The sequence below is a fragment of the Asparagus officinalis genome, chromosome 7 (assembly GCF_001876935.1).
Source record: "Asparagus officinalis chromosome 7, Aspof.V1, whole genome shotgun sequence".
NCBI classification, from domain to species: domain Eukaryota; kingdom Viridiplantae; phylum Streptophyta; class Magnoliopsida; order Asparagales; family Asparagaceae; genus Asparagus; species Asparagus officinalis.
This window is the reverse complement of record NC_033800.1, coordinates 127,700,904-127,728,670: the sequence shown is the minus strand read 5'-3', so window position 1 is coordinate 127,728,670 and position 27,767 is coordinate 127,700,904. Positions and strand designations below refer to the sequence as shown.

At 39.6% G+C, this 27,767-nt stretch overlaps 1 protein-coding gene across 1 annotated transcript; it reads left to right on the top strand.

Annotated features, from left to right (window-relative positions):
• On the top strand, positions 15,382-23,318 carry LOC109849642 (protein DMR6-LIKE OXYGENASE 2-like). The gene is made up of 3 exons (XM_020419498.1): positions 15,382-15,899; positions 16,542-16,869; positions 22,986-23,318. The coding sequence occupies exons 1-3, from the start codon at positions 15,439-15,441 to the stop codon at positions 23,244-23,246; spliced, it is 1,050 nt and encodes a 349-aa protein (XP_020275087.1). The 5' UTR covers positions 15,382-15,438; the 3' UTR covers positions 23,247-23,318.

Sequence of the window (27,767 nt, the reverse complement as noted above, 5' to 3'; positions counted from 1 at the left end):
TCAACGTCCCTTCAACTTCATCTCTACTGATTCGCATCCAAAGAATTTACTTCGCTGCACCCAGATCCTTCATAGTAAACTCCTTCGCCAATTGCTTCTTTAATTTGTTTATCTCCTCTAAACACGATCCTGCAACTAACATGTCATCAACATTTAATAATAACACGATATAGCTAGACTCAAACCTCTTGAAATAGCAACAATGATCTGAATTACATCTTTCATATCCATTGCTCTGCATGAAGTTGTCGAACTTCTTGTACCGTTGTATCGGAGCTTGTTTCAAACCGTACAAGCTCTTTTTGAGCCTACACACCATCTCTTTCTTTCCTTCCTCAATGAAGCCAACAGGTTGCTTCATGTAGATTTCTTCATCCAAGTCATCATAAAGAAAGGCAGTCTTCATGTCCAACTACTCAATGTAGAGATCTTCTACAGCTACTAAGCTTAACACCACTCTGATAGTTGTAAGCTTCACAACGGAGAAAAATATCTTGTTAGGACCCCTTCACGACTAATATGTCCTTGTACCTCTTGCTTCCATCACTCTCCTGTTTGACCCGGTAGACCTATTTATTATGTAAGACTTTTTTTGTGCAGGTAGCTGAGTTAACACCCATGTCTTATTAGTGTGTAGAGAATCCATCTCTTCTTGCATTGCATGCTCCCACTGTTGAGATTCTACTTGGAGCCCTTCATCTGAATCTACACATCACCTCTTCCAACAATATTACAAGGCTCGTTATCCCCCAAGTACACTTTCCCAAAGTCCCCTACTACATAGTTCTGAAGAAGCTTCCTATTAGCAGTGGCGTGGAAAGAGGCTCTGATGCGGCATAAACATGTACCAAAAAGGTTGCAAGTGCACAACCGTGTCAAGTTATAGTATTTAAGATATCGATCCCACGAGGAAGGTGTTTTGTAGGAGAAAATATAAAATCGGTTCTTATGTTGTGTGCGTGACAAATAAGATTGATGAGTGAATGTGATTGTGAAGAGATTGAGATAGTGAAAATGGTGTGTAAATAGGTGCAAGTGTAAGTGAGAGTGGATTTGAAAAAGAATGAGTATGATCAATAAGGTGAGAAGGAAAAAATAAATAAAATCAAGAAACAAAATAAAAAATCAAGAATGAAGAACAAAATTCTAGAATAAAATAAAATACAAGAAATTAAAGATGGTGGATTCAATTATAGATATGGGTAATCTACAATTAAATCCACTTCTTAGAAAAAGGTGATTCCCTAGAGGGTTCTAGCCTAAAGGCGAATCAAACAAAATAAAAATAAACAAAAGAAAAACTAAACCCAAGAGGGTTCTAGCCTCAAGGTGAATAGTATAAGAAATTAAAATCTAACTACAAAATAAATTGCAAAATCTAAACTACAAAATAAAATTGCAAGAATTAAATGCAAGAAAATAAATCTACTCTATAAGCATGAAATAAATCTAAGGCAAGAGGGTTCTAGCCTCTTGGCTATTTAACAAGAAAATAAAATCTAACTACAAGCATAGAAATAAATCTAAACTAATAAGCAATAAAAGAGAAAAAGAAAAGAAATGCAAACCTTCAAATAATTCTCCATCTTCATCTTCATCTTCATCATCCAACAAAGAGAAGAAGAGAAAAATTTAAAGTGGTGAAAAAATTATTATTATTAATTGCAACAAAAAGTTACAATTTTGGAAGGCCTTCTCAATTAAGAGTAGCCCTCCTCTCCAAAAGGAGTTACAAAAATTTTCACACCTCTAACCCCTCACTCTCTACCCCTATTTATAGTAATCTTCAATGAATATGAGCCATTGGATTTGTCTTGAGCCCCAAGACAAGCAAAATCAGCCCATTGACGCTGCGCTACAGGTAATATGGTATCGATGCAAGCATCGACTGCAGGTATCGATGCCAGCACGATGCACCCACATCGATGCGACATCGATGCCTCACTATTTTTCAAATTCTGATTTCACGGATAGCTTCGTCTTCGTCTGAGATAGCGATTTTCATATATTATATGTTAAATTTTCGCGCCCTTCCGGATTAGGCAGATATCGTCGTTTCTTTTGTGCCACAACATTTTGCAATATGATTTCTTTTCAATATTGGATTTTTGATTGTCTCCGGCTTCTACAGGCTAGCACGAGCTTCATTCTGGGCTTTTGATAATTTGGAAATTGATTTTTCCAATTGTGCTTCTTTTGCTTCATTTCTTTACATTTAGTGCAATGGGTTTTTGTTGAGAGATGAGAGTTTGAGATTATTCTTCATTAACCTGGCATTAAAAGATAAAAATATTATTAGTGAATCCATATTTATTCATATAATATAGATAATTTAGGGTAATACAAATTGTACATAAAAGATATGATTATGCAGATACCCCACACTAATACTTTTGCTAAGTCCTTGCTAGCAAATAAAATAAAAAGAAAAATCCTACTCACTTCGCAGAACGCGGTTGTATTTTTAGCATATACATACAAGCCTTTAAACCATAGGTTACCCTAGTGGATGAGTTGTAGTCTCGTGAGGTTTGCAAGTGGAATATACCCAAATTTCGTCAAGTCTTGCCAGAATTTAAAGAAGTCAGTAAATAAACTAAATTCACTTGGGATAACTTTTTTAGATAATTAATTGGAGCCAGTTCTCAACTCAGAACACATTTTTATATATAACTCTAAGGATATATTTTTTAAGAAAATCTTCTCATTGTAGCAAATAACAAAACCAGGTCCAAACTTAGAAATTTAATTTAACAGAGTTTGAAAGAACAATGCTAATCTTTTGTTTTAATATTTTTCAAGTTGGCTTGATTTCAAATAATTTCCAAGACATATATACAACTATAAAACATTTATTAAAATTTTCTTTTATTTTTATTTTTTTATTTTTTTAACTCTTTCATCCTGGTATTTTTCTAACTTTAACGGGCTTTCTAAGTGACCATTAACTGAAGTTTTGGGCGCAATGAATGCGCAAGCCAATTGGGGCTTAGGTCATTAAGTATGGAATACTCCTTGGCTTTAATTACTCCGTCAGCGTTAGGCTTAATAAGATAGGATCACTGCATTAAAGAGTTTTTTTTTTTTTTTTGGTGCCCATTTTTCGCACTCTTCTTTTGCATTTTTTTTTTGTATATGTATTTGAAAAATATGTAAATCAAGACATTTTGAAAAATTATTTTCAACTCTAAGTTAGGCATGCAAAAATTTCATTATTTTAAATAAAAGTCCAAGTTAAGGCTTAAGTAAAGTATACTACTTTGAAAATCATTTCTTAAGAAATTTATTTAGAGTTATCATAAAAAGTGAACTTAAGTAAATAACCAACTAGGGATTAGAAAATTTCAAATTTATCAAATAAATCAATTATTACATAACTCTATCAATTTGGCAAGTGGCGATATTTTTATAAATTTTTTTAAGAAAAAGGGAAAAAATGTAACTAAAAAAATGTAACTAAAAATATAAAATAAAGAGAAAAAATAACTAATTCTCACCCCCACACCTAAATTTTGCATTGTCCTCAATGCAAACTCTATGATGCATAAAGTAAAGCAGATAAGAAGTGAAGCACTTACATTTGGTCGGCTGATAAAAATCTGTAATTACCTTTGGTCTGAGGAGGATAGAAAAAAAAATTCTTTTTTTTCTTTTTTTAACTGAACAAGAAACTCTCAAATGAGAGAAGAATAAATTCTTTTTATTATTCTGAAATAAACAAAATAAACAATGTAGAATGAAATATTCAACATGAAGAGTTCATGTTCTACATTGAATCCTACCTTATTGCTGAAAATTCTCCCACGGATTTTAAATAAATTCAACATGATATAATCAACAATGTGCTGAAATTCTAAGCATTCCGGGGTGTTCAATGATTTTTGTGGCAATGGAAGGTAGGTATTATTGGTGTCATGCATATTGGACTTAGATTCTTGATTTGTGAATGTTTGTTCTCTAACAACCAATTTTTCTTTAACAATTTTCTCAACCCCAAGATTCATGGTTGATGTGTAAAAATTTGGTTGTTGTTTATTTTCCAAAAATCTTAGTTCATCAAGAAAGAGTTTTTCAAAATTCAGTTCAAAGCAGCAATTGTCCAACACAGTTTCTTTATTTTGACAAACCCGATCTGCTTCTCCTAATATTTTTAGCTCCTCACCGAAAATTTCCTCAAAACTTAGATCTGACTCTTCTTCTTCTTCCCTCGGTCTTTCCTGAATTGAATTATCAGGGGAAGAATGAATTGGGACAAGAATTTGGCTTAAAGGTGTTCTTTCCTGATTATCGACCTGTTTTCCTGACTGTAGTGCATTCATTTTAGTGTCCTTAGGATTGACCACGGGTTGACTCAAAATTTCTCCTTCCTCTTCTTCACTTATGGCACTAGCTAGTTGATCAATATGGGTTTCTAATCTAGCTAGGGCTTGAGTGTTAGAGTTAAGTATGAGTTCGGTTGATTGCATAAAGGAGTTCATCGTATAGGATGTTTGAGTTAACATATTTGTGGCTAGTGTGGAGGCCTTAATTATGATTTCAAAACCTTTTTCCAAAATATTGAGACGTTCATCATGATTTGTATCAAGAGGAGTGTGAGTTACAACTTGATGATGTGGAGACTGATTTTGATGTGACAGACTGGGTTGTTGAAATTGTGGATGAGAATTGAAAGGAACTGTATTACCCCTAGGACAATGTTGGTTCAAAGAGGGAGTGAGTGAAGTTTTGAGTTTCGGAGTGGTTTCCCTGATTCCATGCAATGTTTGTGTAACTTGCCCAACCTGGGTTGTAGGTTGAAAAAAATGGATCATTTACCGAATACTGATATGGACTCTCTACAAACTCCCGGACTTCATTGGAAATTTCAATTTTATTGGGATAACATAAATTTTGAAAAACTTGTGGATTATCCATTTGTTCAAAATGAATTTGTTGATGTGTATTGTCCCTAATCCACGTTTTGCATGCACCAAAAACAATTTCTTTTTATAAAATTTTTTTTTGGAAAAATAAAAGTTATTTTTTAAGAAGAAAATGGAAAATCCTAACTAAAACAAATCAAAATCAATCACTTTTCAATCACTCTAACTCTAGGGTTAAGCCTAACTCAACTAGACTAGCTCCTAACCAAAAAGTCCTTAAGTGAAAAGATAAAAGTTTTACCCGGGTAGTTAGCCAGGTAAGGATAGTACTAGAGGGTGATCAGAGATCAATTAAGTACCTCGTTCCTTGCGGAGCTTCCTTACGGAGCGCTTTACGCAACCCCTAAACCTTGCCTTAGACACCAACTAATCCAAGAAAACTTAAACTGGTTCACTTAAAGATTTTTTGTTCCTTATTGAGCTCGAATCCTTAGGGCCAACGTCTAATGATTTTTATTAGGCTTGGGTGGTGTAGTGAGGAATTAGTGATTTTTGGGCTAAGGAAATGGTGATGAAATCCCTCACCTTATCTTGATTACGGGGTTTTGCCCTTAAAAATATTTTAAGTGTGTGCCAAATCAAGATGCTCAAATCACTTGGTGAATTCCTACTAACAATATGAAATGCAACCCTATGAATTTAAAGCAACTAAAAATGATGGAAAAGAGAAAATGTTTTTTTTAATTAGGGTTAATAATCAAACAAATGAGAAGGGGGAATTTGTTTGAATTTATTATCTTGTTAATAAATGTCAAAGTGGAGGGTGAATTTTATTATGGTCAACGGAAATAAAATCGTTTTTTAGATCCTAATTGTCACTAATTATGAGAAACTAACTAAAGGTGTGGAATTAAAAATATAAAGAAGAAGACTTACCACAAGTGAATCTCCAATTCCTCAATCTCCAATTCTTGATCTTTAATCTTCAAGTAGTTATTTCACAAGAAACACACAAGTTAAAGAACCAAAATAATTAAAACCTACTTAGCACCTTCCCCGGCAACGGCGCCAAAAAACTTGATGCAGCATAAATATGTACCAAAAAAGTTGCAAGTGCACAACCGTATCAAGTTATAGTATTTAAGATATCGATCCCACGAGGAAGGTGTTTTGTAGGAGAAAATATAAAATTGGTTCTTATATTGTGTGCGTGACAAATAAGATTGATGAGTGAATGTGATTGTGAAGAGATTGAGATAGTGAAAATGGTGTGTAAATAGGTGCAAGTGTAAGTGAGAGTGGATTTGAAAAAGAATGAGTATGATCAATAAGGTGAGAAGGAAAAAATGAATAAAATCAAGAAACAAAATAAAAAATATGAAGAACAAAATTCTAGAATAAAAGAAAATGCAAGAAATTAAAGATGGTGGATTCAATTATAGATATGGATAATCTAAAATTGAACCCACTTCTTAGAAAAGGGTGATTCCCTAGAGGGTTCTAGCCTAAAGGCGAATCAAACAAAATAAAAATAAACAAAAAGAAAAACTAAACCCAAGAGGGTTCTAGCCTCAAGGTGAATAGTATAAGAAATTAAAATCTAACTACAAAATAAATTGCAAAATCTAAACTACAAAATAAAATTACAAGAATTAAATGCAAGAAAATAAATCTACTCTATAAGCATGAAATAAATCTAATCTATAAGCATGAAATAAATCTAAGGCAAGAGGGTTCTAGCCTCTTGGCTATTTAACAAGAAAATAAAATCTAACTACAAGCATAGAAATAAATCTAAACTAATAAGCAATAAAAAAAAATAAAAGAGAAAAAACCTTCAAATTAATCTCCATCTTCATCTTCATCTTCATCATCCAACAAAGAGAAGAAGAGAAAAATTTAAAGTCTGGCATCGATGCAGGCATCGATGCCCACATCGATGCCGACATTGATACTCATTATTTCTAAATTCTGATTTCACGGATAGCTTCGTCTCGTCGAGATAGGCGATTTTTATATATTATATGTTAAATTCCGCCTTCCGGATTAGGAGATATCGTCGTTTCTTTGTGGCCAACCATTTTGAATATGATTTCTTTTCATATTGGATTTTTGATTTTCTCCGGCTTCTACAGGCTACACGACTTCATTCTGGGCTTTTGGATAATTTGGAAATTGATTTTCCAATGTGCTTCTTTGCTTCATTTCTTCATTTAATCAATGGGTTTTTGTTGAGAGATGAGAGTTTGAGATTTATTCTTCATTAACCTGCAATTAAAAGATAAAAATAATTATTAGTGATATATTTATTCATATAAAATAGATAATGAGGGTATAAAATTGTAATAAAATATGATTATCAGGCTCTTGAATCAATTACCCATGAATCAGAATCGCTGTCCATAGCAAGGATTAAGGCATCTTGCATGATATGAGCCTCCTGCTCATTCATATTCTTTTTTGTACTTTACAGACTAAAGACATATGGCCCTCATGACCGCAGTTTCAACACTTCCCTTTGATAGGCTAACTTTCGAGTTTGACCTCTTCTTCTTCGACTTCGACTGATTGCTATTCTTGTTACCCTTCTTTTGGCTATGACCTCTCTGCTCAATATATAGGGTTGAACTTAATGTTTGGGTAGAAAATTATTTTCATTGCTGAATTCATTACAACTTCGGGCGTTACAATAAATTCAAAACAAAGCTAGCCTTTTTATAAGACTTTCAATACAATGAAAATAGATTACAACTCTTTTTCAAACAACACGCAACAGGTGTTTATCGCCTATTGCTTTGCGTGGGATCTTTGCCTGTGCCGGAGACGTCGATATCCGTGGACCACCTACGGATCAGATCCGGTTGACAGAAAATTAACAGAGCTCCTACTTCACCAAAGAAGTATTCATTTGAAGCTCTAAAATCAACCAAACGAAATTAGTAGCTTTTCTCGAGATTAAGACCAAGCCTAATCTCGAGAAACGGACAAACGGGGCTTCAGATCTCTCGAACTCTCCCTCTTTATGCTGAAAAACTTCGCCGAGATCAGTTAGCCTCCTCTGAAATTCGTGCTCCTTTGACTCCTCAATCCGACAGCACCTCGTCCTCTTGATAATAATCCCCCCCCCCACCCCCGTGAAATGAACCCCTAGGCCTGTATTTATAGGCTTCGGTTAGGGGGTTTTCAGATAAGAATGATGGATATGACCATATCTTCAGTTAATAACGGCCTAACCATATTTGTGGATGATATTAAGTCAGTTCGGAACCCTTGGAACAGATAAATCCCAAGAAAACCGCTCAAAACCATCGAAAACACGTCCGAGGGTCGAAACAGCGTGAAACACCCTGCTGGTCGGACGGGCACGGGAAGTTTGGCTTTTTTGCTGAACTGTTTGGTATTTTTTAACTTTTCCAGGACTTGTATTTTCCACCGCTTTGCATATTTGATCATCTTGTTGACTTGCATGCATCGTTTATGCGTACTTTGTCATTTCGTTAACTTGTATGCTTCCTCGTACGGATCGCTTAACTGACGTGCGAGTGTTGACGGACGCGCGCAAGCTGATTGACGTGCACGAGCTGAGTGACGTACGCGTGTTGACCGACGCGCACAAGCTTATTGACGCGCGCGTGTTGACCAATGCGCGCGAGCTGATTAACGCGCGCAAGCAGACCGTTAGGCGCGTTTGGACGTTTTGAGTTGATTGACACGCGCGAGCTGACTGACGTACGCTTCCGGTCACTTTGAGTTGATTGACGCGCACGAGCTGATCGTCGTGTGCGCGTCGACCGACGCACATGAGTTGACTGACGTGTGCGCGTTAACTGACGAGTGCACGGGCCACATGGAGGTGGTTGGTGAGCGCACGGGACGCTTGGTTTACTATTCTGGTGGCTGACAAGCATGTGGGCTACTTGGCGTTGGCCGTTCTGGTGGTTCGTCGCCACGTCATCAACGTTTTTCCGATTCGCTTCATGCGCTTGTCAGTGTCAGATAATGCTCTTTGACTCGGATAATCCTCTTCGACTTGGATAATGACGTTCATCGCCTTCTCTTTGTCCTGAGTTGTATTCGAGGACCTATAGGCAATTTTTGACGCCTACACTTAAACCTTCTGATTCGGACGATTTTCTTCTAACCTCCTCGGATAGAATCATGCTAACAACCTCGCTCAGCTTCAACTTCTCCTTTCCTACCGAGTTGCTAATTGCCGTCACGTAACCTGCCTAACTATCTGACAACTGCGATAGAATCAATAGGGCCTACACTTCGTCATTAAACGTGATGTCCACGGAGATAAGTTGATCAACAATCATGTTGAACTTGCTGAGGTGCATCGTGAAGGAGCATACTTCTGTCATCTTGAGGTTGAAGCGTCTTGACGAGATGCACCTTATTTGCGACTGACGGTTGCTTATACATCTTCATGAGCGCTTCCAAAGCCCCACTGTTGTCTTCTCCTTCAATATTTTGTGCATAACTGATTTGGCGAGTGACAATCGGATCTTCCCTAGAGCCTTTTGATCTAATATTTCTCAGTCCTTGTCTGATTCCTCCTTCTTTTTTCCCATAGCCTTGTCCATCAATGGACGGTAAAGATCTTTCTGGTACAGATAGTCCTTCATCTGTGACTTCCAGTAGGCAAAGTTTGACCTGTCAAACTTTTCAATCTTCGATTTGCTTTCCTCTTCCATAGCTCTCACACAAATCTTCTGAACGAAGCTCTGATACCAGTTGTTAGGGATTTGAAATAATCAATCAAACACGTACTCTTCCGGATCTTGTGCTAAGAGTTTAACAAGTAGGAAAATCACTGTAAATAAAAGAAAAATTATAGGAAAGATAAACAAGAAGGAACACACTGGATTTAACAAGGTTCGACAAACGTACCTACGTCCTCGGGAGCCATACCACACAATTCTTTGATTAGTTGAAGAAGATTACAATGCCCACAAATAGGTTTTATCTCTCTGAGATCTCTCTGAAAGAATCCATCAAAACCCTCTTTTTTCGTGTTAACCCTGAAAACGTATTAGGGAATATATATAAACCCAGCCCAAAACAGAATCTCAAATCAATTAGGAAACTGAAAATCCCGACTTCGATCGACCGGACCAAGGGCTTCAGTCAACCAACCAGAGTGTCAATTTTACAAGGTCTGCTCGTGCACGTTTTTGGTCGACCGGAGTCCTCGTGTCGGTCGACCGGCTAGAGCGAGCTTCTCACCCTCGTTTCCTGTAGGCGTCGTGGTCAATCGGGGTTACTGCTTCGCTCGACCGACCCAAGATTTTTCAGGCTCTCAGATTTGTTTCAGGTTTCGGTCTTCACACTCCCAAAACCAACATGAAGATGACAGCACTTGTTACGATCAAACTTATCGGCTGTTGCTAGGATGGTCAGTCTAAGTATTCTCCTTATTGGTGGGCACATGTTCAAATCATAACTCGTGAGATATGTGAGCAAATTAACCAATCGTCAAAGTTAATAATTTGTTCACACGGAGGTTTTTTCTCCCAAAAAAAATTGATGATTTGTGATAGTTTTACATATATTGAGATTTGGTGCATAGTTTTTCAAATATATGGTTTAAGGTGTATAAATGCAACAGACTTAAAAAAATTCAATCACGAGGGTAATTAGTTAATAATGATCTTATAAAGCACGGGGAATAAAATGTAACATTACCCAAACTTTCTCAAAACTCCCTCGTTCCTCTCGCGTGACTTGAACACGTATCGTGAGTCGAGGTGTCTCCTGAGTATTCTCTCCGCCCTCATTTGTAAAGAATGACAAATTCCAGAACCAGCAAGATCTCTTCTGTAGAAACGACGAAAACATTATAGAAGAACAGAATTTTTAGAGCAGGCAGAGTTTTGGGTGCTTGCCGATCGACCGCGAGCTTTTGGGCGGTCGACCGGAAACGTACACGCTATAGGGTGGTTTTCTGAAGCTCTGATCGGTCGATCACGGCGTCAAGTGTGGTTAACCGCGAACCCTGTAATGTATTTTTTTTATTTCTGTTTTTCTGATCGGTTGACCGCGATAATTTCGATGGTCGACCGTTAATCGGGTTTGGGCCTGATTACGGTTTCCTGTTCTGTTTAGGATTGTTGTTTGATATAAATAGCAATCACATTTTAGGATTTCTTTAGAGCAGTCAAGGATTTGTTTCGAGCACAGAAAAGAGAGTTTTTTCTGAGCTATTGGTTAGGGTTTTGTTTGAGAGATTGAGAGCTTTGTTTGTGAGATTAATTAGTGAGTTTGAGTTATTTTGCAATCTCAGATTGTACTCTTCTTCTCTATTAGTGAAAACACATCCCCTTCTTGCTCTGTGGACATAGGTAACTTGTCGAACCACGTATAATTCATTTGTTTGTGTTTGTGCTATTATTTTGGCCTTTTGTGTCTTTCTCTCTCGGCATTTGTGTTTGTTCTCGGCAACCCTACATTTGGCCGCCGTGCACAACAAGTGGTATCAGAGTTTCAGACTACGCTTGGAATTAGCTGGAGGAGTAGATCACTTTGGAAGCTCGTCTAGGATTTCAATTGGTGACAAAATGTGGGATTTTTACTATTGTAGATCTTGTCTTCCGTCGTGTGGGGGTGAGATCTTTCGGAGGCTCTTGTTAGGGTTTCAGTTGAAGGTAAAAATCTCTCTTTTTCAGTTTGGATCTATTCTTTAGTTGTTTCACATTGGTTTGTTGGTGCTTTGAGAAAGATGGCCGAGAAAAAAGGAGTTATGGAGGATACTTCTGGCGTGAAGACCGTCCAAAGTTTGAGTATTCACTCTATGAAGATAGATGTGGAGAAATTTAACGGCACTAACAAGTTTGGTCTTTGGAGATGTGAAGTCTTGGATGCACTCAACGTGCAAAATTTGGAAGACACGTTGGAGTTGGACAGTAAGCCGAACGACTTTGAGGAAAGGGTTTGGAAGAAGATGAATCAAATAGCATGAGGTGTGATTAGGTCTTGTCTAACACAAGATTTAAAATATGAAATGATCAATGAGACTTCGGCATAGAAGATTTGGAAGATTCTAAAGAGCAAGTATTTGACAAAGAGTGTGGAAAACCGTTTGTATTTGAAGAGGAGGTTTTACCGCTTCCAATTGAAGAAATGGACCTCCATTGGTGATCACATGAACCACTACATGAAGCTTCTTGCGGATTTGGCAAATGTGGATGATATGATTGAAGATGATGACAAGGTGTTATTGTTGTTGAGTTCATTGCCTAACGAGGAATATGAGACATTTGTTTTTACTCTTATTAATAGGAAAGTATCTCTTTCATATAGTGAGGTCATCGCTACATTTGTGAATTATCAGCTTCGGAAGAAGGATAAGGAGACTTTGATTGATACTGTAGAGGGGGCATTGGTCGCAAGAGGAAAGAGTCCAAACCAAAGTAGGAAGTCACAGCCTAGAGGAGCACATCCTTCAGTTGGTAGGAATCAATGTGCCTTTTGTAAAGAATATGGATATTGGAAGTCTGAATGTCCAAAGTTAAAAGATCGAGTCGGGAAGAATAAGGGGAAAGCTATACAAGCTTCGGATGTGAATGTTGTTAAGGCTAGTGGCGACGATTCAAATTTAGATTCTTCAGACTATTCGTACCATATACTACCATCAGTTTGTGTTGCTGATTCTACGGAGTGGATGTTGGATTCGGGTGCTTCATACCACATTTGCCCTAGGAGGGATTGGTTCTCTAGCTTTGAGGTATTGGAAAGAGGGGATGTCGTGCTCATAGGTAATAATCATGAATGCCCTATTGGTGGTATTGGTACTGTTCGGATTAGGATATGTAACAGAGTGATTTGGGAGTTGAAGGAAGTGAGGTTCATTCCGCAGTTGAAGAAGAATATCATTTTATTTGGAGTTTTGAAGGCAGCAGACTATCGGGTGACTTTTAGATGATGCATCTTTGAAGGTTACATTGGGTCCATGATTGTGATGAAGGGCATCAGGAAGAATAATTTGTATTATTTGATTGGAAGCACAGTGACAGGTGGAGAGCTGACGACTTCTATTGATTTGGCTAGACTGTGGCGTTTGAGGCTAGGATATTCGAGTGTTGATTCCATGAATGGATTGGTGAGAGGTATCGTGACCTGTAGATTGAAGTCATGTGAACATGTTGGTGTGAGCAAGAAGACCGAGATGGAGTTTGACACTTCTATTCATCAAGCAAAGGCTCTTCTAGGTGGTGTTCACGTAGGCATTTGGGGGCCTTCCAAAGAGGCATCATTGGGAGGTAATAAGTATATGATTTCTTGTGTTGGAAACTGTTCTAGGTATTTGTGGGTTGCAACCAAGTCTCATTGGAGTGAAGTCCTAGTAGTCAACAACAGGTAGAAGAAGTGTATTAGCATAAGGGTAATACGTCGTTCTGATTTTGGTAGGGGTTTTTTCTATATTTGTGTCGAGCTCACGGCAGTTTAAGACACTTCATTGGAGAGGAAACATTGGGGCGATGAGATGAGGTACCAGATTTGATGAGTCGTTCCTTGCTGGAGGAGAATCGGTGTTTGATGTCGAACATTGGTTTGCAGAGTAGTTCTGGTGTTGAGGCTTCGACATATTAGAGCCATCTTATTCATAGGTTGTTGACTATTGCGATTAGTGTACTTGAATCTGGTGGAGCTATTTCAGATTTTGGGTTGCTTCGGATATTTGGATGCTCAGCATATTATCACACCCAGGATGTAAGATTTGATCCAAGTGCATATTTGGGATTCAGAGTCATGTTTAGTTATCAGGTATTTGACTCTGATATTGTTCTAAACAGGTATGTTACTTTTGACTCTCAGCAGGTGGAGAGTGTTGGACAAATCATTGGGATATCACAGCGGGTGGAGAGTGATGCTACTCTACGTTGGGTGGAGATTACTCCACGTACTCCAGATCATTTTGTATCATTTAGAATTCTAGCTGAGGTGACACAGATTAGGAATCATGTTGGTGTTGATACAGATGATGAGTTTGTTGATTCGAGTGCAGCTGATGGACACAGTTCGGATTTGGCTATGGCCGTTGGTTCACCTCAGGTGGATGTGTTTAGTTCGTTTCACTTTGAGGCCAGTGGGAGAGTTATCAGTTGCAGATTTGTTGGTGATGTTGGAGAATGGTTAAAAACTCTTCTCGTTGATTGAGGGCCTTTGTAGGCTATTTGGTGAACTACATGAAGGCTTGATTCTTTGGACAATATGATACGTAGGCAGTTATTTTATGATGCAGCCAGTTTGGTGAGTTGATATCGATATTTGGAGTTTGTTTGCATTCTCGTTTGGGTTCTCGACTTGTTGTGGATTGAGTCTGTTGTCGTGGATTGATTCCACTTCGTACTGGACGCAACAAGTGAGACGTTTGGTTGATATTTGTGTCGGCTCAGTTTTGGAAAAACTTCGCCGAGGTGGAAAATTGTAGAAACGACGAAAACATTGGAGAAGAACAGGATTTTTGGAACAGGCAGAGCTTTGGGTGCTTGTCGGTCGACCGCGAGCTTTGGGGCGGTCGACCGGAAACATGCTTGCTACAAGGTGGTTTTCTGGAGCTCTAGTCGGTCGACCGCGGCGTCAAGTACGATCAACCGCGGACCCTGTAATGCATTTTTTTGTTTCTGTCTTTCTGATCGGTCGACCGCGACGATTTCGACGGTCGACCGCCAGTCTGGTTTGGGCCTGATTGCGGTGTCCTGTTCTGTTTTGGGATTGCTGTTTGATATAAATAGCAACCATGTTTTAGGGTTTCTTTGGAGCAGTCAATGGTATGTTTTGAGCACAGAAAAGAGAGTTTTTTCTAAGCTATTGGTTAGGATTTTGTTTGAGAGATTGAGAGCTTTGTTTGTGAGATTAATTGGTGAGTTTGAATGATTTTATAATCTCAGTTTGTACTCTTCTTCTCTATTAGTAAAAACACATCCTCTTCTTGCCCCGTGGACGTAGCCAACTTGCCAAACCACGTAAAATTCGTTTGTTTACGTTCGTGCTGTTATTTTGGTCATGTGTGTCTTTCTCTCTCGGCATTTGTGTTTGTTCTCGGCACCCCTACGTTTGGCCGTCACGCACAACAAGTGGTATCAGAGCCCAACATCATCTGCCTATGTTCCTTCAACCTCCAGCCATCGTTCTCAACCGCATCTCATCCTGTTTGTTAGTTTGTTTGTTATTTTATTTATATTTTCCCCTCTTTTTGTTTGAAATCCTTAGCTTCGACTCTGGATACAATAAGCTGACTCACAAACCACAACCCCGTCCAAATAGTTTAATCGAGGGAGTGATTAGATAAAATACGAATAATTAACAAAGTGGTGAAGTGATAAAGTCTCTTCGTTTTGAACGTCAGCATCAGCTTCCCGCGCGATTCCGCAAAGTCGGCACCCTAGGATTCTTTTTTTTTATTATTATTCTTAATTGTCCTTCTCCCTGCATTTGTCGCCGGCAAAATCGAAACTACGATAAAAAAAATTAAAAAAAAACACGCCCACATACACTGTGCTGTAATTCCCCACTTATTACGAACAAAACAATATCCGGCGAGAAACAGATCAGAGTGAGGAAAAGAGGGGAAATGAATCCAGAATTTGATACATCTTTCATCCAGAACCCCGACAGTCGACCGAACCCAAACATTTCCGAGGCCGAATCAATCCCTCTCATCGACCTCTCTCCATTATTCACAACCCCCGTTAACTTAACACCCCTGATTTCAGAAATCGAGGCAGCTTGCAGTAATGTTGGGTTCTTCCAGGCCATCAACCATGGCGTACCGGCAGAACTCCTCCAGAGAGTTCAGTCGGCAGCAAAGGAGTTCTTCGCTCTGTCGACGGAGGAGAAGAGCAGAGTGAGGAGGAATGAGGAGAGATTTCTTGGGTATTACGATACGGAGAATACGAAGAACGTTAGGGATTGGAAGGAGGTGTTCGATTTTTGTGTGAATGATCCTATGACTGTTCCGACGTCGAGTGAAAGTGGGGAGACGGCGGTGCAGCAGATTAGGAACCAGTGGCCGGAGAATCCAGAGGGTATGAGGTAATTGCTTGCGGTCAACGAATGTTCGCAAATTAACTCTTCGAATCTACATATTTTGTTAATTTATCCTTCAATTCTACTCCATTGAGTTAAACTTGTTAAAATATAAAAAAATATATAAACATTAATCATCGTCATAACTTTAGAGTTTTGATGTAATGGTTAAGAGAATTCAATTTAAGATAGTTATCAAAACAACCTAAGTTCAAATATTAACGGCCATTTGGGTCCAAGTAGATTAGTTCATCTTGTTGATGGCTCTTTCAAACCCAACGCTAATTCTCTGCTGACTTTAATTTTTAGCTCTTGATAGTACGAAAGAATATGTAAATTCTTTTATCTAATCACCATTTTAGTTTCTCATGGTAGAAAATACTTTTCAAACTTTAGATGATCGGTTATCGGTTACATGAGGGACAGATTTATTCTTATTTCGGTTTGGCTCACTTTATATAGACTGATAAAACCCTCCGCAAGTTTGTGCCAAGAAACATGTTTTCCAACTTTTGAACTCTTTTTCGCATCCAAAATGCATGTTTCACCAATTCGTCTGAAAATTTAACAGCTCTTGTGAATTGAAATTCTTATTTCAACCATCTCTCATTTTAGCTCAATTGTTGGTCGATACTATCACTTCTGCAGAGATGCATGCATGGACTATGCAAAAGCCGTCGAAGGCCTATCATTCAGACTGCTCGAGCTCATCGCGATGACCTTGAACGCACCCGCCAAGCGACTGAACGGCTACTTCGAGGACTCCATCAGCAGAATCCGCCTCAACCATTACCCTCCGTGCCCGTCCCCTGACCTTGCCCTCGGCGTGGGACCGCACAAGGACCAAGGAGCTCTCACGGTCTTGGCGCAGGACGACGTTGGTGGCCTCGATGTCAAGAGGAAGTACGATGGCCAGTGGGTCCGCGTCAAGCCCGTTCCTAACTCGTACATCATCAACATAGGGGATCTCATCCAGGTAAAGTAGGATAACAATTTACAGAAGATTTCCCATGGGTCCGTAGCAATCATAATTATTAATAGGCATCAACTTATTTAATTAATTATTAGCACTTGTCGCTCAGGGTGTTGACATTTTGAGAAGGACAAATTGAGGGGTAGTAAGTCCTGATGGAGGAGTGTAAACAAGACGAGCGTCGTTGAAGGTGTTGGGAATTTAACGCTGAAACCCCTAATGCAACAGAAACGCAGTATAGAAAAAGTGCACCAAGTTTTAACGAGGTTCGGCAACTGCCTACGTCCTCAGGAGCCACACAGTAAATTTCTTATTAATCAAACAAGAAATTACAAATGAAGAGCAAATCTCAAAACTGAGATTTCTCAAATAAACACTGTAGCTACAGTGTTAATAATAACAGGGTATGAACCCTTTCAATTCCCACTTGAGAATAAATACCCCACAATTAAAACCCTCTTTAATTCTCTATTTCTCTCTCTTCTTTAATCCCCTCAAACACTGTTGAAGCTGGGATAAATCACAAAATCACACCAGCGATTTAGGGCAGCCGCCAGAGAGAAAAGTCGGAGGAGGGGGGGAGACTTCGGCAGCAACGAAACCCTAGGCGAGAGGGTTTATATAGGGAGAGAGGATGGGCTGGCAACAGCCTGTCGCCAGCGACCGCTTCGACGCCAACTTCGAGCCGAACGCAGAGTTGAGAGGGGGGTTCGAATGCAGAGGTTGAACGAACGCAGAGGCCGGCATCGCCCAAAAAACGCCGAGGTCAAGTTCGCACGCAGAGTTCGGGGTGGTTGCGTTCGTCGACTTCGCTTGCGTCATCTCCGCCATTCTCGAGCTCGTCGGAGCTCATCGGAGCTCCTCCGCCGTCGGAGGTTTGTTTCCACCCCCAATTCTAACAATCTCCCACTTGGAGACCAAACCGACGTCAACAGGCTATCTCATCAAGCTCCTCTCATGTGTGGCTCCGCCCTCATCATCTATGCATGAAGGCCAACTGAAGTTGCGCACAACTCCATTTTCTGAACTGTCACCGTCTTTGTTAACATGTCTGCTGGATTCTTACTTCCTGGAATCTTTTCCAGTTTCAACACGTCATCTTCCAACAGGGATCTGATGAAGTGGTACCGAAGCGCAATATGCTTCGTTCTAGAATGAAATGCTGAATTCTTCGCCAAGTGTATCGCACTCTGACTATCACTGTGCAAAACATTCTTCTCCTGTTTGAATCCCAGCTCTGTCAACAAACCCTGAAGCCATATCATCTCTTTACTGGCTTCAGTTACTGCAACATACTCAGCTTCTGTAGTGGATAGGGTAACGATCTTCTGTACCTGTGACATCCAACTAACAGCTGTACTTCCGACGGTGAATACATAGCCGGTGGTGCTTCTTCGGTGATCAACTTCACCTCCAAAGTCTGCATCTACGTACCCTTGCACTTCTACCTCTCCCTTACCAAAGTGCAAACACTTCTGTGTGGTGCCTCGTAGATATCTCAGAATCCACTTGACCGCTTCCCAATGAGCTTTTCCTGGATTCGACATAAACCGGCTGACCACTCCCACTGCATGGCCAATATCTGGTCTCGTACAGACCATTGCGTACATCAAACTTCCGATAGCTGAGGCGTAAGGTACCTGAGCCATACTCTCTTTCTCTTCTTCTGACTGAGGAGACTGATCCTTCGATAAACGAAAATGGCTGGCCAAGGGTGTGCTCACAGGCTTGGCATCGCCCATGTTGAATCTCTGCAAAACACGGTTGATGTACTCCGTCTGAGATAACTGCAAGAGACCTCTCTTCTTATCTCTCGTGATTTGCATTCCAAGGATCTTCTTCGCTGGACCCAAGTCCTTCATGTCAAACTCCTTTGACAGCTGCTGCTTCAAACTCTTGATATCTTTCATATCTGCTCCTGCAACCAACATATCATCAACATACAGCAGTAGGATGATATAGCTGGACTGATATCTTTTGAAGTAGCAACAGTGGTCGGCGTTGCACTTCTGGAAACCTTCCTTGTGCATAAAGCCGTCAAACTTTCTGTACCACTGCCTTGGGGCTTGTTTCAGGCCATACAAGCTCTTCTTGAGTCTGCACACCAGGTTCTTCTTCTTTTCTTCTGAGAAACCTTCTGGCTGGTGCATGTATATCTCCTCTTCTAGATCTCCGTGAAGAAACGCCGTCTTCACGTCTAACTGCTCGAGATGAAGATCTTCAATTGCTACAATACTCATCACGGTCCTGATAGTATTTAGCTTCACCACGGGAGCGAAAATATCGGTGTAGTCAATTCCTTCCTTCTGCTGGAAACCTTTGACAACCAATCGGGCTTTATATCTCCTGGAACCATCCTGCTCCTCTTTCACCCGGTACACCCATTTGTTGTGGAGTGCCTTCTTACCCGTGGGCAACTCAGCTAGTTCCCACGTCTGGTTTGATATGAGAGACTTCATCTCATCTTTCATTGCAAGCTCCCACTTGCTCGCATCTCCACACTGACAAGCTTCATCAAAGCTTTCAGGCTCCCCACCATCTGTCAACAACAGATAGTTCATGTATCTCCTGTTGGGTACAGGAGGACGAGAAGATCTTCTTAATATCGGAGCTGGTGCGTCGGGCTCCTGCGCACCATCTTGTCCAACAGGCTCTTCTTGCTGAGGACCCTCTGCATTGGGTTCTTCCGAGAGGTTACTCGGGACATCATCTGCATCTATAAATGTGGACTCGCTCTCTGAGTCGTCAGTCTTGTGCATGTCCTTGTACATCACCTTCTCGTTGAATATCACATCTCTGCTCCGGATCACCTTCTTGTTTTCGTTGTCCCAAATGCGGTAGCCGAACTCATCTTCACCATAGCCGATGAAAGTGCATTTCTTTGACTTGGGATCAAGCTTATTCCTGCCTTGATCACTAATATGCACGTAAGCTACACAACCGAAAACTTTAAGATGTGAGAGTTTTACCTCCTTTCCGCACCATACCTCCTCTGGTATTCTGTGCTCCAATGGAACCGATGGACCTCGGTTGATCAAGTAAGCTGCTGTGTTGACCGCTTCTGCCCAGAACTGCTTCGGTAGGCCTGATTGTACTCGAATGCTTCTGGCTCTCTCTGTCAACGTTCGGTTCATCCGCTCAGCTACACCATTTTGCTGAGGCGTGCCGGGCACGGTTCTCTCCATTCTGATCCCGTGCTCATAGCAGAACTTCTTGAATCCGGTGTCTTCATACTCACCGCCATTGTCGGTCCTGAGCTTCTTTATTCTCAGACCGGTCTCATTCTCGACCATAGCTTTCCATCTCCTGAAAGCCTCAAATACTTCTGACTTATGCTTCAGAAAGTAGACCCACACTTTCCGAGAGTGATCATCGATAAAAGTCACGAAGTAGTGTTTTCCACCAATGGACGCGGTGGTTGTTGGTCCCCACACATCTGAGTGAACGAGCTCTAGCTTCTGCTTCCTGGGGGTTCTGCCACTTGTCTGAAAGCTGACTCTCTTCTGCTTTCCAAGTATACATTCTTCACACATATCCATCTCCACTGACTGCAGTCCTGGGAGTTTTCCCTTTGTGTGCATAATCTTCATCCCCTTTTCACTCATATGACCGAGTCTCTGGTGCCACAGCTTTGAAGTCTCATTGCCTGCTGCAACTGAGATCAAACAACGTGCACCTGCTGTCATATACAGGGTACCAGTCTTCTTGCCTCGGGCAATCGTCATTGCGCCCTTTGAGATCTTCCAATCATCTCCATGGAAGGTCGTGGTATAACCTTCGCCAGCCAACTGGCCTACGGATATTAAATTCTTTCTCAGGTCGGGAATATGCCTGACATCCTTCAGCTCCCATACTGACCCGTTCAACTTAATTTTCACCACGCCTTTGCCCACAATAGCACACGGTTGATCATCACCAAGATATACGTATCCAAGTTTTCCGGGGGTATACTTCTCGAAGAATTCTTTCTGAGAAGTAGCGTGGAACGACGCTCCTGAATCTAACACCCAAGATTCCTCCTTGCTCTCCAAAGAGCATATCAATGCGTCGTCTCCTCCTGAAGTGGAGGTGACATTCACCTCTGCCTTCGCCTCCTTCTCCTTCTGTGCACTCTTGCACTGATTCTTGTAATGCCCGGTCTTTCCACAATTCCAACACTCGATAGCCTTCGAGCTGTTGCTTGGATTCCTTGATTTGGACCTCCTGTCCTTTGATCTACCTCTGTAGTTTGATTTTCCTCGTCCGTTTCCTCTGGTTGAATTTCTACCTCTTGACTCTGTATCGGTTGAACTTCTACCTCTTGACTCTGTATGCAATACTGAAGAGGTTGTAGCTTCACCCGTTTCTCTCCGTCGGATCTCCTCACTGAGAACCAAATCACGAACGTCGTCGAACTTCAACTTTTTCTTTCCCGATGAGCTACTCACTGCCGTGACTGTAGCGTTCCAACTCTCTGGTAGGGAAGACAAAAGTATTAACGTCCGGACTTCATCATCAAACTCAATCTCAACAGAACTCAATTGGGTTGTAACCGTATTAAGTTCATTGAGGTGTTGTGCTACTGACGCGCCTTCCGCCATTTTCAGATTGAATAACCGTCGCATCAAATGAACTTTGTTCGCGGCTGATGGCTTCTCATACATATTTGAGAGTGCTGCCATAAGACCCGCCGTGGTCTTCCCCTTCGCTATGTTGAACGCAACATTGCGAGTCAACGTCAATCTGATAACTCCGAGGGCTTGTCTATCTAGAAGGTTCCACTCTTCTTCCTTCATAGAATCTGGCTTCTTCCCCGATAGTGGTTGATACAGATTTTTCTGATACAGATAATCCTCTATCTGCATTTTCCAGAATCCAAAATCTGATCCATCAAATTTCTCAAGTCTTATTTTCCCTTCATCTGCGGCCATGGCTCCCACTTGAATCTGACTTCCTCTAGATCGTTTCACGCTCTGATACCAGTTGTTGGGAATTTAACGCTGAAACCCCTAATGCAACAGAAACGCAGTATAGAAAAAGTGCACCAAGTTTTAACGAGGTTCGGCAACTGCCTACGTCCTCGGGAGCCACACAGTAAATTTCTTATTAATCAAACAAGAAATTACAAATGAAGAGCAAATCTCAAAACTGGGATTTCTCAAATAAACACTGTAGCTACAGTGTTAATAATAACAGGGTATGAACCCTTTCAATTCCCACTTGAGAATAAATACCCCACAATTAAAACCCTCTTTAATTCTCTATTTCTCTCTCTTCTTTAATCCCCTCAAACACTGTTGAAGCTGGGATAAATCACAAAATCGCAGCAGAGGGGGAAGGCTCAGCATCTTCAAAACCCTAGCCTGGGGAGGGGGTTTTATAGGGAGAGGGGATGGGCTGGCGACAGCCTGTCGCCAGCGACCGCTTCGACGCCAACTTCGAGCCGAACGCAGAGTTGAGAGGGGGGGTTCGAACGCAGAGGTTGAACGAACGCAGAGGTCGGCATCGCCCAAAAAACGCCGAGGTCGAGTTCGCACGCAGAGTTCGGGGTGGTTACGTTCGTCGACTTCGCTTGCGTCATCTCCGCCATTCTCGAGCTCGTCGGAGCTCATCGGAGCTCCTCCGTCGTCGGAGGTTTGTTTCCACCCCCAATTCTAACAGAAGGAAGGTACAGATGAGGGGGTTATTTGCAAACAGTGTTCCAAAAACAACACCAGTTCCGGTCCCTTTATTTTCAGTTTCTAATTTAATAATTATCACATGATAAAATGTCAATTTTGATTAGTAATCAAATAAAGATTTATATAAGAACGCATATGGTCACAGGTAATTACGGGTTACTATCACCAAATTGAGCTTACTAACCATATAGTTCTATTGTTGCCAGATAGACCCCTATAGATGAGTGAACAATTTTTTTTCCCCTTCTCAGGAGGTCTATCTGTGACAATAGAACTACTGGGGTAGAAGTTAAATTTGGCAACAGTATATGGGGTCCATCCGAAATTAAGCCTTGTTGAGACTTTCAAAGGATTTTCTTGAAATCTGTAAATCTTAGAGAGGTTTTCCGTAATCACCCCAAAAAAAAACCAATTTAACCTTAAACACTTGGTATTTCTGATCGAACTCAATTCATGCAGGTTTGGAGCAACGACAAGTACGAGAGCACGGAGCACAGGGTATCAGTGAACTCAGAGAAGGAGAGGTTTTCGATCCCGTTCTTCTTATATCCTGCGCACTACACAGTGATCAGGCCTGTAGAGGAGCTTGTGAGTGAGGATAATCCTGCTAAATACAATGAGTTCAACTGGGGCCATTTCTTCCGGTCACGAATGAGCAGCAATTTTCAAAAGCTGGGAGTAGAAAATCAGCAGATATATCATTTTAGGAAGAAAACCTAAAAGTCCTATTAACAGTTACTGTTTGTAGGTGCTTGTGTGAGTCGTACGCCGAATAAAGATGTGTGTGGAACGAGAACATATTCTCTTTTCCTTCTTTTTTTTTTTGGACAAAAAGGAAAAACTTTGGCAAGGCAACAGAACCCTAAAGCCAAAGTCCGAGTTCGTTTGGTATGCAGGAACGGGGTCAAATGAGAATGGAATGAAGCTACGAATAGAATGGAATTAATGTGAGAATTGAATGCTCATTCATATTCTCGAGTTTGGGTGCGATTACATAATTAAGTGGGAATGTCTTTAAGAATGGTATATCCAAATTTTATTTAATTATTTTCATTCTCACTTAAATGGGAATAATCAGTTAAATGGGAATATCAATTCCTTGTTAGCTCATTGGAAATACCAACTCTCGCATTAAGTGGAAATTAATGAGAAGTGAAAATAACATTTCAAGGATTCAAAAACATATCATGTTTGATAAGCATGAATGAGAACTTAGAAATGCATCACTCATTCCCACGTACCAAACAATGCATGAGTGTATGTGTCCTTCCTTCCATTCCTACACTCCAGTTTAGATAGATGGGATCGGACCAAGTAACTGGTGGTGTTGGCAGTATTACCACTGCATTCTCAGACTACCCTGTGCTTTATGTGGGTTTTTGTGTTGTTAGTGTTTGGTGTTTTTGATTTTAGTCAAGTATTCCTTGTACCAATTTCTTTTTTGCCTTGCTAAAGCAATTTTACTTTGCTGCATCAAGCGGCATCAAGTGGTGGGGGAGGGGGGTGGCATTTGGATATTCTCTACTATGAAGATGATGTTGAAAACTAAACTTAACTAGTTATTATCATAGCTAAAAGATGACCTGATCCTCACAGTATCTTTCTCCCGGTAAAATATGGCATCCTAATTTATAGCATTAGTGTTGGAAAATTTCTATCTCCCCGCCTACTACGATTTGCGCAACTCGGAAGCTAACACACAATCAACAAGATAGAAAATAACCACAATCAAGAAGAAAGAATACCGAGGTTTACGTGGTTCGGTCAACCAACTTCAACCTACTTTCATGGGAAACAATACGAGAAATCCACTATGTATCAGGGAGAACAACAAGAGGAACCACTCAACTCTTGTCTCTCAATCTCTCAACCTCGTATACATAATCAACTCTCATATTATCTCAAAAGCTCTCTCCTTACAATCTTTTGAATGGACAAACACTGTGAAACCCTCTCCCAATAATGTAATCTTTTTGCACAGATAAAGACTACGAAACACTCGCCTCTCGCACAATATTCCTAAATCAGACTACGCCCTCTAATAACCATAGATTACAAGAATATTGGCTCTCTCTCCTCTGTTTGATTTTTCCTCCAACAATAGAAGAATATATATAGGGAAATCAAAACCTTATCTCCAGCCTAACTTCCTAATTAAAATAGGATTCAAACTCCTAATCATGATGAAACTCAACCTCCTAATCATGATAGATCTCTAACCATATCTAATTCTCATGAAGCTATACAAAGAATCAAAGACACAATCCTAACAATTAGGACCTGTTTGTTTCATTTCCAAGTTTTAGAAGAATAGAATTTCAATGAATAAAGTATGAATCCACAACTTCCAGCAATGTACACCACTTCTAATATATTGTATGAATCCAACTTCTTTCATGAAAACAACCACATAGACAACTGAAAAACTAGAAAATAAAAGTTATCACTTAAAACTAAAAATATCACCATCAGTGTGTATAAAGAATAGCCAGTTTACAGTGTAAATCTAAAAAATCATATCCAGTCTCAAAAAAGAACTGAAAATCTTAAGCGTTTTTCACAATTCACTGTAATTTAAGAAATAAGTAATCAGTAAGTGATTTACTCACAATATACAAGTATCTTTAAACTATAAAAAATGATAATAGTTACAAATATGAAAGTTTAAAACTTTAATTTGAAAATTTGCACAGATATAGGTCTCTTAAACCATAAAAAGCCTCGTCTAAACATTAGTAAAACCAATAAGCTGCTAATCTCAGCACTTCATACAAAATGATATTTCATTGGAAGGTCTACGCCATCATAGATAGCCTCGCCAATATAGTAGTACTAATGTAGGCTGCTTATCTCAATATATCGACCAATCATCATTGCTTAAAATGTTAAAAAGAAAAGAAACCATACCATTAGACTATAGAATTAATGTATAGGGTATTGTCTGATCCATCAAAAAAAGCATCAATATTGTTCCCACTAAGTATCCTGAAGAACAATATTAGAATCAATTAACATTGTCAAGCAAACTATTTTCACTAAACATTACGGCATCCAAGCATAAGAAAATTTTAAATAGTGACAGACTTAACAATACTATCCCATATAAAAATAGGAGCAATGTATGTGACTATCTTTACGCCATGAAGTAAAAGCACACACCAACACAATACATCATCATGTTTTGGCAACCAACGCATGTCAGGCACCCCTCTTGAATTGACATGAGACTTAGCAGATTGAGACATTGGTCTTTTACCCACTACCTTATTTGACCTCTTTCTTGGTCTTGGCTCGTCAAGATCCTCAAAGTCAGAAACACCTTTGTCTACATTAGGAGATATAGGATTACCACCTAAAGGTGAGCTCTGGTTGGGTGCAAGTAAGGGAGGGATATTGTTAAGCATAGACATGTAAGATGGAAGAGGCGGTGGTATGAAATTAAAGCTGGGATCAAGCCCATGAACACCATTATATATTCTTGACCAGATGAGATATATGGTGTGAAGCCCACATCAAAAGCATTTGTTGGCTTTGATGCATATGGAGATTCATATACAGTCTTTTCCCATTGTTCTTACTACTTTCAACCATACCTACATAATCAAATTCGTTTGAAACCAATATCAATAAGTGTGCATAATTTTACATAAATCATAAATTTAGAAATAATTGCATAAGTTTACACAACATTTAAAAAAAACCTACAACTATTACACGATGAGTCACAAGTGTGAAAGCTTGAACATCACTACATAAATTTAGTCGTCAAACATAAACTATTAATTAGAAAAGTTTGCATTCAAAGGATAAATACTCAAGCATATATCAAGATCAATTCTCTGTTGCGTCACCCTCACGATGTCGTGCACAATAATCCACCCACATAACCCAAGCTATTTGGTCCCTATGATTCTTCCACTCATTTCTCGTTTCAGTTTGTTCTCTTTGTGTCATTGTTCGTGAGTAGTCAACAATGCCATCAACATCCTCATCTACTATTTCACCATCATCATCTTCTTCATCAACATTAGCATGTAGAAAGTCATTAGTGGGATCAACTATTGCTATAAAGTTATGGAGAATAGCACAAGCTAATACAATGTCAACCTGTATAGGAAAAGGGTAATGTGATTTTGCAGAAAGTATCTTGAACCTATTCTTCAATAATCCAAAGGTAGCTTCAATTTTTGACTTAAGTTTGGAATGACGCAAAATAAATAATTCTTTCCTATTAATCGGTGTTTCCCCCACATGTTCTTTGAGATGATATCGTACACCAAGATATGGAGAGATGAACCATAGCATTATTGTATATCCCGCATCACAAAGATAGTATTTTCCTACACATGTATTACATATAAGCGTGTCAGTGTAATGTTCCATATTCTATAAAATTTCTTAATTAAGTTATAATTGTATTATCATCGTATACCCTCAAACCACAGGGTTGTGGTCTCGATAAAGCATCTTGAAGGATTCTAAAATCATTAGCGGACCCCTCCCATCCAACTAAAACGTATGTGAATAACTTGTTAGGAGTGCAAGCTGCAAGAACATTTTTCTTAAGTCCTTTTTGACCTCTAAAATGTGCTACGAGATTAGCTGGAAGCATTGAATCTACATGTGTACCATCTATCATATCAAAACAATCTTATACAAATTAAAAGAGAATCACAATACATTATCACCTAACCATTAAAAACTACTTCATTATGATTAAGGATATGAAGAATTACCTTGAAATAGAGGGGAAATGAAGGATTGTTCGTAATTTCAATAGGCATTTCATTTGGTGCTTGCATCAAATAACTGTCACGTAAATAAATCATGGCTTCCAACACATTGTTGAAGTATTTACTAATAGTTTCCCATGATCTAATGAAGTTATATCGTATATTTTTGTTTAGGTCAGAAATTGTTGTATTCATTGTCATCGAATCTATTACAACTTTAGTCGTTACAATAAACTCAAATAAATAAAAGTTGATCTTTTTATAAGATCTTCTTATACAATGAAAATAAAAAGATTACAATTCATTCAAACAACACACAACAGTTTATCTCCTGTTGTTTGCGTGAGAACTTTGCCTGTGCCGGGGACGCGTTTGTCCATGGACCGTCGCGGATCAGATCCGGTTGACAGAAAAGCTATTCAAAGCTCTTACTTCACAAAGGAAGTAATCGTAGAAGTGATAATCTCGACCAAGCGAGATTACGACTCTTCTCAAGATCAAAACCAAG